The 20,503-nt window shown below is 42.1% G+C and overlaps 1 protein-coding gene across 4 annotated transcripts in view; it reads right to left on the bottom strand.

Moving 5' to 3' along the window:
* Positions 1-20,503, bottom strand: part of LOC126262378 (intraflagellar transport protein 122 homolog) — a 241,108-nt gene that overhangs the window by 69,557 nt on the left and 151,048 nt on the right. For all 4 annotated transcript variants that reach the window (XM_049959003.1, XM_049958996.1, XM_049958986.1 and 1 more), the window contains exons 16-20: positions 17,326-17,600; positions 17,044-17,188; positions 16,849-16,942; positions 14,450-14,550; positions 1,325-1,433 (exon numbers count right to left, since the gene is read on the bottom strand). In XM_049959003.1, the coding sequence (XP_049814960.1) occupies positions 1,325-1,433; positions 14,450-14,550; positions 16,849-16,942; positions 17,044-17,188; positions 17,326-17,600 (724 nt within the window). The remainder of the gene's footprint in view (positions 1-1,324; positions 1,434-14,449; positions 14,551-16,848; positions 16,943-17,043; positions 17,189-17,325; positions 17,601-20,503) is intronic.

Here is a 20,503-nt window from a genome sequence, read left to right as displayed (position 1 = left end):
GTATAAACAGCAGCACTCTCCATCTGGGGAGGGGGGAGCAGTACTGTTTTACCCGTATGTTGGTGTCCACAATAAACATGTGTTGTACTTCACTAATGACACAATATTTGGATTTGGACTTGTGATTGCGGTTATGACGTGAAACTATATTTAACTTGGAGCTCAGCACTGACACAATGGTTGTACAACCTTTTAGTTGATAAGTGCTACTATCCCACATGGGAGCTTAAGGAGAGAGGAAAAAGAAAAAGATAAAGAAGAAGAACAACACCAACATTTATCTGTGCATTTAACTATGATATTGCAGTAGTTGTACTGCAATAATCTCACAACATGTTTTTAAAACTCTTCAGTGTTAAAAAACGAAATGACGTCATTTCATTCTGTTGTATTTTTAATTTGCTGCTGTATAACAACTTAAAAACTATAAACTGATGCTAATCACTTCATTCTTTTGTAGTTTTTTCATCTATTAAATGTTTTCTACAACAAGGCACTTAAGATTCTTTTTTAATTTGATATGTCTCCTGATGAACAAAACACATGATTTGAACATTGTAAATTATATTTACATTTACACAGGCAATTCAAAGTCAGACTTGCATTACACTTCAAGGAGTTCTAGGGGGATGAAACAAGATATTACTTCTGCATAAACAGTGCGATAAGATGTGATTAAAGTTTATGTGACACAGCAGGTCACCTGCACCTCCTTCCCAATCTTCCGAAATCTAGCACTCTTTCTTCCCTTCGGACAGAATTAGTAGCTCTGAAATCTAAATGCTTTCCCCCCGACATTTAGAAGTATATATTGGTAGTTCTTTCTCCTGAAGACAATTACTGGTCAGCCTTGTAATATTTTTGTTCTGTCAACCAAAGTATTCTTTTAATAAAATTATGGAAACACAATTTGAACGTAATGCCAATGGAATATAAAGATTCAACTTTTATTGTATAGTAAAATTATTAATTTTGAAATTAGGAGGTACATCATTACTAAGTGCAATGCCAATCTGCAATTATTTCACATATTAGGTAAGCTAAAAAACTTCCTAACAGGGAAATACCAGAAGGACCTATGACAGGTGGGATAAAACCTGAAGAAGAAGAACAGCAACAAGAGCCAAAATGATTATAGTAATATCGGGCAGTTTTGATGAATTTTAAATTAACTATGGATGTCTCCCTGAGTTACTAAAGGCTTCTCCAGGCTCCCATGTGTCAACAGATACAGAACTTTGAAACACAAAATAAAAATTAATTATTTCCAATTCTTCTACAGGAATATGATAGTAATTTTTCAGTGTTAGCTACAAGCTATTACCTGGAATCTATGTGGTATTCGAAGCTGTTGGATTTTTTCCAGTACTTGCCGTGCTAACTTGTATGCCTCGAGCTGCTGGGCTTGCTTTTCAAGTGTGTACAATATAGCACTGTTCTATTGTTAAGGAAACTATTATATTAACAACAAAAATAAGTATGCTTTTACTATGTTAGAAGAGTGCACTACCATTGTGTCCAACTTACAGCAAATCGCTAAGCAATGCGGTCTATGTTACTTGCACTGTATCTGGGAAAAAAAGACAATGAATTTAAACAATGGAAAGTCTAGGATGGAATAACAACACTCCAATGTCCAGAGACGTGTGTTGTGCAGTTTCTATTTCAGTAGGAGGATTTTGTCCAAAAGCTTAAATACTTTAGCAGCCTTTTTCACTGTACATGTGTGACTCAACACTCCTTCTATGTGGTTGAGTAGCAACCTGTCGTTGAGATAATGAATTTAAATGACAGAGGGAGACAAACAGGTGGGCAAAGGGAACATGTGGGCAAAAGAGAATACATAAGTCTAAAAAATTAGACTGACAGGGAGTATAAAAAGGCAAAGCACATATGGTCAGTGATGAAATGTGAAGTTGTAGATCTATGAATGTCTATGAAAAAGATAGGTGCCACCTACAAGAAAATTAAACAGATATTTGAAAAGAGAGAGAGAGAGAGAGAGAGAGAGAGAGAGAGAGAGAGAAGCCCCTGTATCAATATTAAGAGCTCAGATGGCAAGCCAGCATAAAACAAAGAAGGAAGGCTGAAAGATGGAAAGAACATATACAATGACTATGAAAGAAAAACAAACAGAGATGGGAGACATGATACCGCAAGAAGAATATGAAAGAGGCTACTAAGTCAATAAAAGACTTCTGGGGTAGCTGAAACTTCCTCAGAATTATTGAGATCTTTGGGAGAGCCAGCCATAACACAATTATTCCACATCCGTATTTACAGCATTTATAGATTATAGAAAAAGCTTCTGAAAATGTTAACTGGAATACACTCTTTGAAATTATGAAGGTAGCAGGGACAAAGTACAGGAAGTGAAAGATTATTTACAACTTGCAGAGTAACCAGACATGAAACGTAAGCATTAGTAAAGAGAGTTTGAGACAGGAGTGTAGGTTATCCTCCGTTATTCAATCTGTGCCCTGAGCAAGTTGTGAAAGATACCAAGGAAAAAACTGGAAAGCAATTAAAGTGCAGGGAGATGAAATTAACTTATTACAGTTTGTTGATGACATTGTAGTTCTTTTAGAGATGGCAAGGGAATTGGAAAGGCAGTTGAATACAATAGATAGTGTCTTGGAAAATAGATTTTAAAATGACATCAACAAAAATAAAACAAGGGTAACAGAAAGTGGCCAACTTAAATCAAGTTATGTTGAGTAAACTACATTAGGAAATGAGACACTAAGAGTAGCATATATGTGTTTTGCTATCTAAGCACGAAAATAACTGATGATGAGTGAAATAGAGAGGATATAAAATGCTGACTGTCAACAGCAAGAAAAGCATTTCTGAAAAAGAGTAACGTGCTAACGCTGAATACAAATTTAAGTTTTAAGGAGTCTTTTCTGACAGTATTCATCTGGAGAGTAGCCTTGTATAGAAGAGAAAAATGGATCATTAACAGTTCAAGACAAGAAAATAGCATCTTTTCAAATGTGGTACCATAGAATAATATAAAAGACTGGATGAATAGATTGGATAACTAATGAAGAGGTATGGAATCAAACTGGTAAGAGAAGGAAGTGCAGGGGGTAAAGACTGTAGAAGGAAACAATCACTTGCCTACAGAAAGCAGATTCAAATGGATGTAAGCTTCAATAGTCATGCGAAGATGAAGAGTCTATCATAGGTTAGACTAGACTGGAGAGCTACTTCAAACCAGTGTTTGAACTAAAGACAAAAATAACAGTGCTTGTTTTAAGCTATTAATAATTGTCATAACACATTAAATACAAGCAAAATTAAAAATCTTCAGACCATAATATACACTTAACAGGTCTTAAGTATCATTTGACACTGAGTTAGATCACATATGTACATACATACAATCAAGGATTCTTAGCATATATTAACAGCACCTACAGAATTAGGAAAACTTTGGAGACTCAGATCGTGCACCACCTTAAAGTAACTTCATATATTGTTCCCCTTAAAGTAACTTCATATATTGTTTCTCAGGTGACCAATGGCCAATCATTTATAGTGGGGAAGAGTGTATTCTTTCTTCAAAGAATGATGAAAATATTGACTTTCCTCTAGCAATCCCTCGTAAGGTGATGTGCAGTGATTTATAACATGCATGAAAGACAGACAGGTCCTTGTTCTCTCTGGTTTTATGCCATGATGTCATGCATTCAACTGACTCATGGCAAAAAGATAAAGCTTTAATCTCAAAAGGACTTGCATTATACAATTTCTAAAATAGAAAAAAATGACCTGCTATTACCAAATGTAAGTATTAATGTTCAGAGACTAAATTAAACACTGCATGTAAAATTCCTACGAATTCAACAGCATAACAAGTTAAAAGGGACCAACACAAACAAACACTAATCAGGAAGCTCAGTTTAGCATGTTTTGCATCTACAAGTATTTCACACTGTGATGACCTACGAAAAGGTTTCGGTGGGGAGAAGCCACACTTAACTTGTCACTTGTTCACTGGTTAGTGAAACACAAGTGCTTATAGTGAAAGCAATATAAATGATAAGGTTTATTTCATAGATTTTCACTCCTGTTGTCTTATGGAGTTATCTTGTGGGGCAGTGCACCTGAAGTAAATAAAGTATTCATTCACAAGGAGAGAACAGTACGAATGTTGTGTACAATAGATAACTGCAAAGTTTACAAGAGCCTTTTTAAGTATCTTGGAATAATTATACTCACTTCTCAATATACACTACTGGCCATTAAAATTGCCACACCAAGAAGAAATGCAGAAGATAAATGGGTATTCATTGGACAAATATATTATACTAGAACTGACATGTGATTACATTTTCACACAATTTGGGTGCATAGATCCTGAGAAATCAGTACCCAGAACAACCACCTCTGGCCGTAATAACGGCCTTGATACGCCTGGGCACTGAGTCAAGCAGGGCTTGGGTGGCATGTACAGGTACAGTTGCGCCCATGCAGCTTCAACACGATACCAGAGTTCATCAAGAGTAGTGACTGGCGTATTGTGACGAGCCAGTTGCTCGGCCATCATTGACCAGACGTTTTCAATTGGTGAGAGATCTGGAGAATGTGCTGGCCATGGCAGCAGTCGAACATTTTCTGTATCCAGAAAGGCTCTTACAGGACCTGCAACATGCGGTCGTGCATTTTCCTGCTGAAATGTAGGGTTTTGCAGGGATCGAATGAAGGGTAGAGCCACGGGTCGTAACACATCTGAAATGTTCAAAGTGCCGTCAATGCGAACAAGAGGTGACCGAGATGTGTAACCAATGGCACCCCATACCATCACACCAATTAATACGCCAGTATGGTGATGATGAATACTCGCTTCCAATGTGCATTCACTGCTATGTCGCCAAACACGGATGCGACCATCATGATGCTGTAAACAGAACCTGGATTCATCCGAAAAAATGACGTTTTGCCATTCGTGCACACCCAGGTTCGTCGTTGAGTACACTATCGCAGGCGCTTCTGTCTGTGATGCAGCTGACAGTCCATGCTGCTGCAAACGTCACTGAACTGTTCGTGCAGATAGATGTTGTCTTGCAAATGTCCCCATCTGTTGACTCAGGGATCAAGACATGGCTGCGTGATCCATTACAGCCATGCGTATAAGATGCCTGTCATCTCAATTGCTAGTGATACGAGACCGTTGGGATCCAGCACGGCGTTCCGTATTACCCTCCTGAACCCACTGATTCCATATTCTGCTAACAGTCATTGGATCTAGACCAAAGTGAGCAGCAATGTCACGATACGATAAACCGCAATCATGATAGGCAACAATCCGACCTTTATCACAGTCGGAAACATGATGGTACGCATTTCTCCTCCTTACATGAGGCATCACAACAACGTTTCACCAGGCAACACTGGTCAACTGCTGTTTGTGTATGAGAAATCGGTTGGAAACTTTCCTCATGTCAGCACGTTGTAGGTGTCGCCACCGGCGCCAACCTTGTGTGAATGCTCTGAAAAGCTAATCATTTGCATATCACAGCATCTTCTTCCTGTCGGTTAAATTTCACGTCTGTAGCACATCATCTTCGTGGTGTAGCAATTTTAATGGCCAGTAGTGTAGTGTCGGCAGACGTGCCAACACTACGATTTTGGCGATGCGGATCAATCAGGATCTTGTTCTTTCTAATTGCTTACATTTCCTTGTGTCATGACTTCGCCAGATGTACTGTCCGAATTTTATCGCTTGCAGAATCAGCAGACGCAGGCATTATTGGATGCCCTTGGACAGCTCGTCCAGGGTCAACGTGCACTGCAAACCGATGCGGCCGCCGCCGCTTCACCGCTACCGCAGCCACAACATGCAGTTGCACCCCCGTTTCGTGGCTTTGATGCAGCCACTGAATCATGGACGGAGTGGTCACGCCAATTTGGATTTCATCTCGCTGCCTACAGAATTCAAGGTAATGAGCGGCAGCCGTTTTTGCTTTCGTGTGTCGGGGTGCAAACGTACCATGTGATAGTGAAATTGTTTCCCCGACGTGACGTAGCAACTCTGTCCTACGAAGAAATTTTGTCAGCGTTAGATGCCTATTTCAAGGCAACAGTCAATGTCGTTGCAAAAAGGTATACGTTCTTTCGTACGAAACGTACGGCCGGTCAGACTAATAGGGAGTGGGTTGCAACATTGAAAGGCCTTACAAGGGATTGTGCTTTTGAGTGTGAATGTGGGCTCCCTTATTCAGATACAATGGTGCGTGATGCACTAGCACAGAACGTTTCTGATGTTCGCATACGGGAACAGATTTTGAAACTAGTTAATCCCTCCCTTCAACAAGTGATAGACATACTGGATAGGCAAGACACACTTGACTTTGCGCAAGAATCGTTTGAAACTTCGCCAGCCGTGTGTCACATTAACCGGCCCGCCGGGCCCGCTGCACGGAACGCTAAACAGCCCTCGCGCTCGCCCGCGCAGCCGCCGCCTAGCTCTCCACGTGTGCTGCGTAAGCGAGCAAATGCAGTGAAATCATGCCCGCGGTGTGCAACTCGACATTCGCGTGACAATTGCCCGTCACGCCAAGCTATTTGCTTTTACTGTCATAAGAAAGGACATGTTCAAAGTGTTTGCCAGAAAAAGCTCAGATCAGACAATCACAACCATTCCAGGCCCTTTGCTTCACGCCGGAATCGAACCAAGGACAATCAGGCTCGTGAACCTTCGCCCATGGACATTCATGTAGTTAATTCCACCCCGTCCAGTGCCACTATCACAAACAGTGACTATGTTCGTCCCACAAAAAGTGTGCGTCGACGTCGCCGGAAATCCCGTAAAGTCGCAAGTGCTTCTGTACCTGTATCAGTTCAAATTGCACGTGCAAGTCGCTCTTGTTGTCAGCAGGACAGTAAACTTTTTGTCGACTTGGACTTTGAAGGCAAAGTGATACCATTCCAGCTCGATACCGGAGCTGCGGTTTCATTGATCAATCACGACACGTACAAACAACTGGGCAAACCGCCGTTGCATGCCGCAAATGTTCAGCTCACTAGTTATTCAGATCCCTGTATTAGGACAGTGCACTCTTCTTGCAACGTACAAGGGACAAACAAAACTTGTGTCATTTTACGTCCTTCGTTCTTCTTCTGCAGTGAACTTGTTTGGTTTAGATTTATTTCAGTTGTTTAACATGTCTATCGTAAATCAGGTCCTCTCAGTGAACGAGACTGTGCCTTCAGACAGTGTTTCTCGTCTGTGTGACGAATTTGCAGACGTTTTTGCACCGGGCCTTGGTTGCGCTAAGAACTATGAAGCACATTTGGAACTGAAAGTCAACACGCAACCAAAATTTTTCAGAGCGCGCAATGTTCCCCACGCATTGCGTGATGAGGTCGCAAGAACATTAAATGACTTAGAATCACAAGGTGTCATTGAACGTGTGCAAGCTTCTCTCTGGGCATCACCCTTAGTAATTTTGCCAAAACCTTCCGGACAACTGAGACTTTGTGTGGACTTCAAGGCAACAGTGAATCCACAACTAGTGATTGCAACTTTTCCTTTACCCCGCCCGGAAGATCTTTTTGATAAACTGTGCCCGGGTCAATACTTTTCGAAGTTGGACCTAGCGGATGCGTACTTGCAGATACCAGTGGACGAAGAATCCCAGCACGTCTTGGTGGTTAACACGCATCTTGGGTTGTATCACTTCAAAAGACTGCCATTCGGGTGTGCATCCGCCCCTGCATTGTTTCAGCAATATTTACAAACTGTTTGTGCGTCGGTCCCTACTGCTGCGAACTATCTGGACGATATTGTGATCTCCGGAAGGACAGCAGCCGAACATTTAGAAAATCTACGAACATTATTTCAGGTCTTGCGACAAAATGGTCTTCGCTTGCGGAAGGACAAATGTGTGTTTTTTGCTCGTGACTTACCCTCTTTGGGACACGTCATCAATGCCCAAGGCATACACCCCAGTCCAGAGCACCTCCGTGCCATACTGGACTTACCTTCGCTGCAGAATTTGAAGCAGCTGCAGAGTGTGTTGGGTAAAATAAACTATTATCATCGCTTTCTGCGCAATGCCTCTTCCATTTCAGCTCCGCTTCATCGCTTACGCCGTAAAGGTGTTCCGTTCGTCTGGACGACAGAATGTGAACGCGCCTTTCGCCAGTTGAAATCGGCGTTGCTTTCAAATACTTACCTTACGCCATTCGATCCCCAGAAACCCCTTTTGTTGATGGTAGATGCATCGGATTTCGGGATCGGTGCTGTGCTTGCGCACAAAGATGGATCGCATGATCGCCCTATCGCCTTTGCGTCCAAATTGCTCTCGTCTGCGCAAAGAAATTATTCACAGATCGAGAAAGAAGCTTTGGCTCTCGTATTTGGTGTTACTAAGTTCCATGATATCTTGTATCGGTCCACTGCTAAGCACGGAAACGCCGATGCGTTGTCCCATTTGCCTGTTGCTGAGGATCGAGCATTCGATTCTTCCGAACTTGCTTGCATGTTCATTGATTCGGAAACCGATGACTTGGTCGAATCATTTCCGATTGATTTTCGTTGTGTCGCTACAGCCACAGCTGCTGACCCTGTCCTTGCTACTGTTTTGCGTTTTGTTGCTACCCAAGTCACGGATCGAGGATCCGTTGGTTCGCCGATTTTTTGCTCACAAGGAGAGACTTTTTGTACGACTTCGTGTTTTGTTGTTGCGTTCTGATAATGATCAGTCCTGAGTCAGGGTCCCACGTTCGTTACAGTCCTCTGTCTTACGGCTTCTTCACCAAGGACATTGGGGTCTAGTGCGAACACAACTACTTGCTCGTCAGCACTGTACTTGGTTCGGAATCGATGCTGCGATTACGAATATGTGCTCTTCTTGCATGGCGTGTGCCGAACAACAATCCGCACCGCCGCGGAAATTCTTTGCCTGGCCGCAAGCCACTTCCCCTTGGCAACGCTTGCACATAGATTTTGCTGGTCCATTCTGGAATGCTCGATGGTTGGTAGTGGTCGATTCTTTCAGTAATTTTCCTTTTGTTGTCCGGATGTCTTCCACGACGTCTTCTGCCACCATCCAAGCGTTGTCTGCTATCTTTTGCATTGAAGGTCTTCCGCAGACTATTGTTTCTGACAATGGCCCACAATTCATGTCCGCAGAATTTCAGTCATTCTGCAAGGCCAATGGTATTCAACATCTGACATCCGCGCCGTTTTCGCCTCAGTCAAACGGTGCCACTGAACGACTGGTCGGACTTTCAAATCACAGATGTTGAAGTTGAAAGAGTCGCATTCTCGGGAGGACGCGTTATTGCTCTTTTTGTCCTCATATCGCTCTCAGCCCCGCGATGGTCGCTCGCCAGCTGAGTTGATCCACGGTCGTCCTCATCGAACCTTGATGTCTTTGCTGCATCCGCCGCATCAGGTTCCTGTGCAGCGGCAGACTCCTGCTTTTGCTCCTGGCGCCGTTGTTTTCTATCGCAACTATCGAGGTTCACGGCGTTGGCTCGCAGGGCGCATTCTTCGCTGCCTCGGCCGCGCGATGTATTTGGTTTTGGGGGCCTCTGGTGAGGTGCGTCGGCATCTCAATCAGCTGCGCCTCTGTCGTCGCACGGGTTCTGCCGCTCCCCGTCTGCTTTCAGCGACGGTGCCGTCCAGTCAGCGCCCTGCGGACCCATCTACTGGCTCGCCTCATCCCCAGGTGTTACCGACGATGCCTTCCGTTTTGCCCCATGGCGACGCGCTGCTGCCGCCGCCGCCGCCGCCGCCGCCACCGCCTGTTCTCCCGCCGGCGCTGCCCGCAGTGGACGCTTCGCTGCAGCCGCCGAGCGCCTCCCTGGGTCACGCGCCGCCGGTCGCTTCCGGTGACCAGCTGTCCTCTGCCATGGAACTCTTGCCCGCTCCGGACCAGATGTCGTCGTCGCGCGTTGGATCCCCCGACGCAATGGAGGTCGACCCTTCGGCCCCTCCTGTCTCATTACGGGCGCATACACCGCATGTTGACGTGCACCCTGGACTAGGTTTTCAGGCGTTTCCTAGCTCCCCTCGGACCGAATGGCCGGGTGCGGGTGGCACAGCCTCGCCTGTTGTTAGGCTCCCCACCTCATCGCATACGTCAGCATGGGGTCCTCCCCACGGCGGGCGGAAGCCTTATCACACGACCGTTCGCCAATTTGCGGGGGAGGAATGTGGTGTCACCGCCAGACACCACACTTGCTAGGTGGTAGCTTAAATCGGCCGCGGTCCATTAGTACATATCGGACCCACGTGTCGCCACTGTCAGGATCGCAGACCGAGCGCCACCACAAGGCAGGTCTCGAGAGACGACTAGCACTCGCCCCAGTTGTACGACGACTTTGCTAGCGACTACACTGACGAAGCCTTTCTCTCATTTGCCGAGAGACAGTTAGAATAGCCTTCAGCTAAGTTAATGGCTACGACCTAGCAAGGCGCCATTTGTAACATTGCATGTATTTAAAGAGTCTCACTTGTATCGCCACAATCTCCAGATGTCTCATCAAGAACGATGTATACAAAGGATGGATTAAAAGTTAAGTATTCAAGGAGCTACGTACTTTTCTTTATAGCATTCATTAAGTCTCCTGTTTCAGACCTCACTCCATTCTTCGTGAGTTAGCGCGTGCATCTTGGCCGCCTCTTTCAATTAGTGTGCGTAGTGTTGGCAAGTCTGCCGACACTACAAGTAGTGTATTTACTCCATTATGGATTCTGTTGCCGACATCGCAAATCAGTTACAAATATACTGTAATGTACATAATCACAACACAACACACAAAAATAATTTTAAATTAAGTTTGCCTGTCTATGGTTCATCGTGGAATTACAGGAGAGTCCTGTTAATCCGAACTAACTGGAACCGGACCTTGTTCGCATTACCGATTTGTTCGGATTAGCCGGAATTACGGTGACAAGTTTCTAGAATGAAGTATACCAAGCAGATAAGTAGGTACACCATGGTAACAAATGGGAACAAGTGTGGGAACAATGGCTCACTCTCACTCCCTGCTCTTGTTGTTGTGATTGTTGAGACCTTTGTAGTGTCTGGGGTCAGTGCACTGCCAGTTGGCTCGCAAAGCTCTTGGTTATGTTAGGTACCGATTGTTGGCATGCATAACAGTTGTACTGTATTCCTTCAGGTGTAGTGATGTACATATTTTCATCATGAGTAAATGGAAACATACAACATTAACTCTCCATGAAAAACTGAATGCTTTGAAGCGGATAGACAATGGTGAGAATGAATCTACACTGGCAACGGAAGTGGGTGTTGGTAAAGCAACCATTTGTGATTGGGAGAAGAACCGGGTGAAGCTCGAACAGTCCTGTGCAATATCTTTGGGAAAAACACTTGAGCCTGGAGGCAACAAAGGAGACTTGGTGCCACACATTGACACAGCAGAAGACCTTGGCCTTGTGCTACATTATTTGGAGCAACAGCCCACTGCTACACCGCTGATTTGATGTTTATGAGACGATGGCGCAACTATGCGTCATATAACAGACTGTCTTCATTACGCCAAAAAACAATGACTGAGTATTTGTCATCTAAAAAGTAGGAATAAAATGTATGCTGTATTTTCGTAGGTTTGGCAGCTTTTCTTTCAATGTTATGGATTGTTTAAACCTACTGTTTTCTTGCCAATTTTTCTAATACATGCTTACTGTTCTGTGTAAATTAAAATAGTGTGTACGTACAGCAGTTTACCACACAGTTTTCCATACTTAGACTAACATTTTTCATGAAACTTCCTGGCAGATTAAAACTGTGTGCCCGACCAAGACTCGAACTCAGGACCTTTGCCTTTTTCGGTCAAGTGCTCTACCATCTGAGCTACCGAAGCACGACTCACGCCTTGTCCTCACAGCTTTACTTCTGCCTGTATCTCGTCTCCTACCTTCCAAACTTTACAGAAGCTCTCCTGCGAACCTTGCAGAACTAGCACTCCTGAAAGAAAGGATACTGCGGAGATATGGCTTAGCCACAGCCTGGGGGAAGTTTCCAGAATGAGATTTTCACTCTCCAGCGGAGTGTGCGCTGATATGAAACTTCCTGGCAGATTAAAACTGTGTGCCCGACCGAGATTCAAACTCGGGACCTTTGCCTTTCACGGGCAAGTGCTCTACCATCTGAGCTACCGAAGCACAACTCACGCCCGGTCCTCACAGCTCAGATGGTAGAGCACTTGCCCGCGAAAGGCAAAGGTCCCGAGTTCGAGTCTCGGTCGGGCACATAGTTTTAATCTGCCAGGAAGTTTCATATCAGCGCACACTCCGCTGCAGAGTGAAAATTTCATTCTGGGAACATTTTTCATGCTCAGATTAACCAAACATTCGGATTACCGGGGTTCGGATTAGCAGGACTCTGCTGTATGTACTCTGGGCAAAGGTACTTAACAAGCTTCCATCTAACATAAAGCTACAAACCAGATATCCCAATGCCTTCAAAAGAAAATTAATTGTGTACAAATTGTCTGAATATCTAGATTCAAGGACTGAACAGTTCTTTTAACTTCACTGCAAGTAGCAGTGTTTGCTGTAAAGCTGCACAACAAGTAGTAATGTACTGTGTAAACAGGACAAAGTATTTACAATATAGGTAACTATTTTCTTTCACAATTGTAATGTAATCAAGTAAACATTAAGGTACCAATACGAGATGAAAAGCAGCTATTCCATAAACTGAGGCAGGAGCAGCCCTAATTAATATTATTTAATAAGTAATTATGAAAAAATATTGTGATAATATACAATCCACAAAGAAAACAATGGGGGAAGACAACCATTTATCTTTAGGTGATACATACAAAACAGCTGAGAAAACTTTATAAGCTAATGAGCATTTGCTCTTTTTCTAATTGAACCCCCCCACCAACACACACACACACACACACACACACACACACACACACACATGCAGGAGGGGGGGGGGAGAGAGAGAGAGAGAGAGAGAGAGAGAGAGAGAGAGAGAGAGAGAGAGAGAGAGGGAGGGAGGGAGGGAGGGAAATTGAACCACTGCATAAGAGGGGCAAAAATTTAAATGCTAATGTGATGGTATTTTAAACTGTTAAGCCACCTATCATTTATCTATGAGAGAGCAGTTTCTCTGTCCTTACTTTCTGTTTGTCGTTTTCATCCTCCATTTCTTATAAGGTAAATATATCTGAAATACATTTTGCATTCTTTTCATATAGCTTATTACAGTAAAAATCAATGGCACGATATTTAATCTTACACAATAATATGTGCCATTTTAAAATTCCATCATATCCAACTCACTAGTAAATTTGTTTCATATTGAATACTAAACAAATTATTTACTGTACAAGACATTCTCTTTTTATATTAACAGATAATTTGATAATAGCACTTATTTCACAGATCTCGATTTTAACACATAATGGGAAACTTGATTGTATGCATTTAAGTGCCTCAAGTTCTGTGCAGAACAGGCTACAGGCACTCACTAACAAATGTGAAGTTTGATGGTCATTTGCTTTTCTTCAATAAACTGGTTGTAATTAATTTTTTGAACTTACTTGCACTTTGTTTTATTTGTGATACAGAGTGAATGCTACTTGGATGCCCAATAATGTGATCACCCTCTATGCTGATACACTTAGCAGAACTCTAATTCGACATAATTTTACAGCTTGTTACGTGATCTAGTGTGTTGTCAGAATCCCAAATAATTATCTTTTCCAATTTTTTTTCTGTAATACTTACAGCATGAGTAACATAGTTTTTGAATTATAGGTCTAATCTTAACTTTCAGTCTTATTGTTGTTAATGATCAAGAAATTGCACTTCATTTGTTCATTTGCTATAAAGCATTAGGGACTTAATGACTATCATAATTTCACTTCTTTTGCAATAATGAAATAAAATGACGTATTTAATACCCTGAACTGGTTTAAGATTCTGCTCTCCAACTTTGAAAATACAGTATCTGTTGCATTTTTGCTGCACTGAATGCACCATCCCAAGATTTGTCCAGTCCTTCAGGGAAACAGAGGAAAATTTACAAACAATATTATGTTCTATAACAAAGAAAAGGTTAACTCACTGTAAATTGTTCACTGAATTAAAATCATATGAGTTTCATGATGTTATCCACAGAATTTTTATGCTCGCCAAATATGTTACTGTTCCACATTAGACAACACTTCCATTACATAGCCAATATACACGACTGCCATCAACTATACAAAGTCTTAACCTCATGAACGTACTTTCATTTTCCAGTTGAATGACATGTTTCTTGGAGCAGACACATTTTATAATTCAGTTGTATTAAGTCAAAATGATTAAGCTAAGGCAGGAATATGCTACATTAACTTTTGATGTAGTAGAAACAGAATTTTAAACTAGTGAAATTTATCCACCATACAGCTGGGTACTTTCATACTTATAATACCAGAAATAGTGTCAATGTGAAAAGGATACAACTGAGATACTCCTTTGGGTCGCAAATCTTTTGTCTCAAGCATCAAATACCTCGATATACTGAAGAGGGCTTCTGGCATATAAGAAGTAAATGGCTCATCCTGAAATGATAATACATTAAACTGATGAGATATTTATATATTCACAAGTATCCATCAAAACTGTAATATGCAAATAGTGGATAAGTGTGCAAAAAATAAAAGGAAAATGCACTACATCATCAAAACTGATATAGGTTTCACAATCGCATTAAAATCACAGCACTTTAATGTTAGTAGAAGATTTTTGTCCTCAGTTTCAGATAAGTCAAAAATTTGGATTTCTCATTACTGCAGTTAAGGCCCATTTCACACTGTGACACTGGTGACGGTTGCTAATGATGGTCACCGATGACTGTGGTGAATACTCTCAGATCACTGGTGTGCGACACCACAGACATTGCCAACTGATTAATTAGTGAAATGGACTCATACAGGTGTAGCAACTAAATTTCGCTATCCTTTTGTGGTCCGAAAAATAAGGTATCAAATTTGAAAAAAGAACATACAACTTACCAATTTTGTTTTTCTTATCCATGCTATTCTCACTGAAATCAGGCACAAACTTCATTATAATTTCTTGCCACACATTCGTTTTCATCACTTTGTTGCTATAGTCATTGCTCTTCATATCCCAAATAGCAGGACGGCTTTCTACTTCACTTATAAAATCTTCCATGTTAATCAAATCTAAACTCATGGCTATAGAGTGTACAGTATAATGTACAATGAATATTTTGCGTCACTATCTCAGAAATGACTGCCTGTCAGTTGGCAAATCTGCAGTACAGTGTCTGTGATCAGTGTTCCAGAGTGAACACTCCAGTTAAGACTAATGCACGTCTGGCAGTGACTGCAGTAAACACAGTGACCTTGTCCGTCACATGTGGCGAGTGTGAGTCACTGCTGGGTCACAGTGGCTTGGTGAGGCAGTGTAGTGTCCTGGTGTGAACACTCCAGTTCACACGAATGTATCTCTGTTGGTGACCATCACTGGTGACCTTCACCAGTGTCCCAGTGTGAAATGGGCCTAAGAGTTATGCTCTTGACAATGACAATATTATGAAAAGGACAGATTACTACTCACCATATAGTGGACACACCAAGTCACAGGCAGGCATAACAAAAAGACTGTCAAACAAGTAAGCTTTTGGCCAAAGGGGCTTCATCGGAATTAGACAACATACACACACACTCATGCAATCACAACTCACACACACATGACCAAAGTCCCTGGCTGCTGAGGCCAGACAGTGAGGAGCAGCGCATGATGGGAGAAGCAATCTGGGTGGTGGGGGTAATGAGGAGGCTGGGGCGGCAAGGGTGAGGGATAGAAGGATAGTGGCGGGGGATGGTAAAGTGCTTCTTGTGGGAGCATACAGGAAGGAAACAAAGAGAGGGTAGGGCAGGTAGGTGCAGCCAGGAGGTTAGATGGTGAGTGGGGGAGGGGGGGGGGGGAATACCAGCCGAGGAAAAGGAGAGAAGCAAAAAGATTATGGTTGTGGGTGTGTTGGTGGAATAGAGAGCTACATAGTGCTGGAATGGGAACAGGAGAGGGAATACCTGGGTAGAGGATAATGACTAACAAAGGTTGAGGCCGGGAGTGTTACCGGAACATAGGAATTACTGCAAGGAATGTCCCCACCTGCACAATTCGGAAAAGCTGATATTGGTAGGATGGGTCCAGATGGCACAGGCTGTGAAGCAGTCATCAAAATGAAGAACGTTGCGTTAGGCTGCATACTCAGCAACTGGAATGTCCAGCTGTTTCTTGCCCACAGTTTGGCAGTGGCCATTTATGCTGACAAGACAGCTTGTTGGTTATCATACTCATGTAGAACACAACATGTTGTTGCAGCTTAGCTAATGCATCACATGACTGGTTTCACAGGTAGCCCTGCCTTTGATGGGATAGGCGATGTTTGTGACCAGACTGGAGTAGATGGTGGTGGGAGGATTTTTACCTCCATGCAACTCTCACTTGCTGGTATATCCACAGCTGCTGACTAGCACAGAAGTACTTACTAGCTTCATTTTCTAGAGAGGTTTGACAGGTTCACTTCTACAATCCATGTTTTGGACACTATACTCTTTTCCATTAGCTCTTTTAATTGCACATATAATGGAGTTATATATTTAATTTTTGTTGCTTCATATATGTTGCTTTCATTAACAAATGTTTATTTTTAGGACATGTGCTATTCCTGCAAAGATGATACTAAGCTGCATGGTTTAGTCTGTGAGTCTGATTGGCATTATACTCATCATATTAACTATGACAAGACAGAAATAGACATAACTGCATTACAAGGCATTATAAATTATCACCAAAATTAGACATATATTGATCAAAAAACTTACAAGATATTTCTGTATTGCATCATATGCATAATAAATAGATGCATGTTTTTCATGTTCATGAAATCTTTCTATCATCTTGGTCTTCTGATGTTCACTGAAATAAAGAAAATTTTTTTTTTTAAAAAAGAAGAAAAAAAAAAGGCACCAACATTGGCAGCTGATAATGATGATTGCTTAATTAAGTTGGAATACTACTCTGATCTAGCAATATCCAGACACTGGTGTGCCAATATCCAATGATAGTATCCTGCATCTTGAAATCGGCTCTCATTAACAGCATTTAGAATCAACTGATGTAACACACGGAAAGCTTCTTCAGGGCGGCCAGCTTTATGGAAAGCTGAAAAATAATAAAATATCCAGTCATATATTGGGCCAAGAAATAGATGAATGAGATTTGTACAATTGCTAATATCTGATACAAGAGTTACTATGGGTAAGTGAATTTAGAAGTTAAAATACACATTTCAAATGTACCTTTCTGAGCCTCTGCAAATCTATCATTTTCTGCAAGCCATTGCGCATATGGAACATACACTAAATCTCTATATTCAGGTTGCTTTTCTGCTAATAAGAATGCTTCTTTCCAGTCTTGGGCCTCTACATACAATAAAACTATACTCTTCTCATCACCTAGTTTTCTGAACATTTCAGTTGCATAGCTTAATTGTCCTAATCGCTGTAAATGTTCGGCAATCTGCCTAATACCATCTTGATCTGCTTTGTCAAGCCTCCGGCCAACATCCACCAACCTAAAAATTGTATTGGAATAAATATAATGTACATAGGCTGCAAATAAAATATTTGTTCCTGCAACTACTCTGTTAACTTATTAAATAAATTAAAAACCCCTTAAAATGGAAAGACAAATTTTGCCCACACTTATGTGCCATACGATTTCTACATAAAAGGAGACAACTAACGGAACATGGATGATGATTAATTTAAGAAAAACTCAGAATTAGTCACAGTACCCATGGAGTTGGTACATGTATCTTATTATTTTCCACAGAAAAAAATGCATTAATAACAAAAAAAATATGTGGAAGTAATGTGTATATAATTTAGTAATATGCCAATGCAAATGTAATCATACTTTTATTCTTAGACTGTTTCACTAAGTGAAAAAGAAGTTTCTTCAATCACTGCATGAATAGCCCTTCCCACCAAACCCCTAACTGAGTACACATGTGCTCTGTTGCACAGTACGATAGAACTCACAGCTTCATCACAAATATTCTACCAGCAGCCACTTCTGACGTATACCATCAAATATTTTAATTCTCTTTGAGAATCTCTGAGTTATATAGAGCACATCATGTCTCAGGATTACACGATAATATTTCATTTGTTGTCATTATTGTTGTATTCCAATTCCCCTGTTCTCCATGTGGACATTTCTTTTATCCACAAGTCTGCAAGTTAACCTGTGATACAGTAATGATTACAATTGACTATGATACTTCTCTCGTAGATTAATGTAGTGTAGTTAGTGTAGTCTTCACTTATTTTCCACATGGGACCAAGATGCTATACTGAACTGCAATATTCCGCAAGAAGTGAAATCAAATTGACAACAATAAATCACATAACTACGAAGCTAACTCTACAGACTTTGCAAGAAAGTTTTAATTTTCATAGCAGTAGAAAAAGACTTTTTAATTTCAATAAGCAATCTAATATGAAGCTTGGAATTTCAAATAACAGTGACTATCAAGTTTAAACACTGTTCATACATAATTCTTGTTATTTAAAATAAAACAAAATAATAAGCATGAGATATATCTGGTGTCAGCTATGAGCTACAGAAATATCCTTTCTAAGATTTAAGTAAAAGCTCTTCAAATATCTTGTAGCCACTAGACTGTATACTCAGAACAAATTAATATGCATCTTTCTGGATACATTGGCCAATATATTTACAAACATGCTGATTACAAGGTTGGTTGGTTGGATTAAAAGAGGGTGAAAGGGACCAAACTACAAAGTCATCAGTCCCTTGTTCCAAATAAAACAATGGCACAAGTGTGAGAATAAAACAGATAAAACTGACAACTCAAAACAGAATGAAAGGAAAAATCACAAGAACGATGAAGGGCAACAAACATGTAAATGGACGAAAGGGCTCAAGAAAACCACAGAAACGCAAGAAATGAGATGAAGAGATTAAAATAACAAAGCAGATTGCCATGGCTGCCTGACCATGAAATTAAAAAGGAGAAGCCACACACTCTGCAACACATTAAAACCTCCACCCTAGAAGCACTAGGGTGGAGGACAGAGAGGGATAACGGACATGCACTATAACTTAGATCAAATGACAAAACCCACCCTCACGAATAAAACGTAAAACTAAATCAGCTGATGAGGCTTTTTCAGATAAAATTAGTGGCAACAAGTCCAGTAACTGAAGATTTCGCCGTTGGGCAGTAAAAGTGAGACAGTGCAGCAGAATATGGGCCACTATCAACCAGACACCGCACCAAAAATCAGGCGGATCTTCACGGTGCAGGAGGTAACTGTGGGTCGCCCAAGCATGCCAATGCAAAGCCAGCAGAGGACAACTGATTATCTGCGAGAGGCCTGCATGGAAGACTTCCACACATTTGTAGTCTCCTTAACGAGACATAGTTTGTTGTGTGTACTGTTATGCCATTCTGTCTCCCAAAGCTGAAAAACCCTATGGCATAAGTCAGAACGCAGGTCAGGTTTAGAGTTTCCCATTTCCAGAAGCAGTTTCCGCGAAGCCTGTTTGGACAGCCTGCCGGCAAGTACATTGCCTGGGATGCAGACGTGTCCTGCAGTCCACACAAACACCACTGAACGACAGCACCGGTCCAGGGCATAGATGGACTCCTGGATGGACGCTACCAAAGGATGGTGAGGGTAGCACTGGTCGATAGCTTGCAGGCTGCTTAAGGAGTCAGTACACAGAAGAAACGATTCCCCGGGGCATGAACGGATATACTGAAGTGCATGAGAGATGGCCACCAGCTCTGCAGTGAATACACTGCAGCCGTCGGGCAAGGAATGCTGTTCAAAATGGCCTCTGTGGACGTAGGCGAAGCCAATGTGACCATCAGCCATCGAGCTGGTGATGTAAACCATTTCAGAGCCCCAGAACTTGCCAAGAGTCGAGAGGAAGTGACAGCGGAGAGCGGCAGGAGTAACTGAGTCCTTAGGGTCATGTGAAAGGTCCAGACGAATCTGTGGCCTAGGTGTACACCATGGAGGTGTATGCGGATGGACCTGGATGGGAGGTGGTAAAGAAAAGGACTCCAGTTCGGAGAGAAGGGACTGCACACGAACCGCAATCGTTAGCCGTGACCTGGGCCGCCGATGCGGGAGATGAACTGCCATGGGTGGAAAAAGGAGACGGTAATTCGGATGCTCAGGAGAACTACGAATGTGTGCAACATAACTGGTGAGCAGTGGTCCACGTTAGATCTGCAATGGAGGGACTCCGGCCTCCACCAAGACACTGGTCACTGGACTCGCTCTAAAAGCTCCCGTTGCTAGGTGAATGCCACAGTGATGCACTGGGTCGAGTACATGCAACGCTGAGGGTGCCGCCAAACCATAAACAAGACTCCCATAGTCAAGGCAGGATTGAACAAGGGCTTTGTAGAGCTGCAGCAGAGTAGAGAGATCTGCA

Source organism: Schistocerca nitens, chromosome 1 (genome assembly GCF_023898315.1).
Source record: "Schistocerca nitens isolate TAMUIC-IGC-003100 chromosome 1, iqSchNite1.1, whole genome shotgun sequence".
Classification (NCBI taxonomy): Eukaryota; Metazoa; Arthropoda; class Insecta; order Orthoptera; family Acrididae; genus Schistocerca; species Schistocerca nitens.
This window is presented reverse-complemented; position numbering and strand designations above follow the sequence as displayed.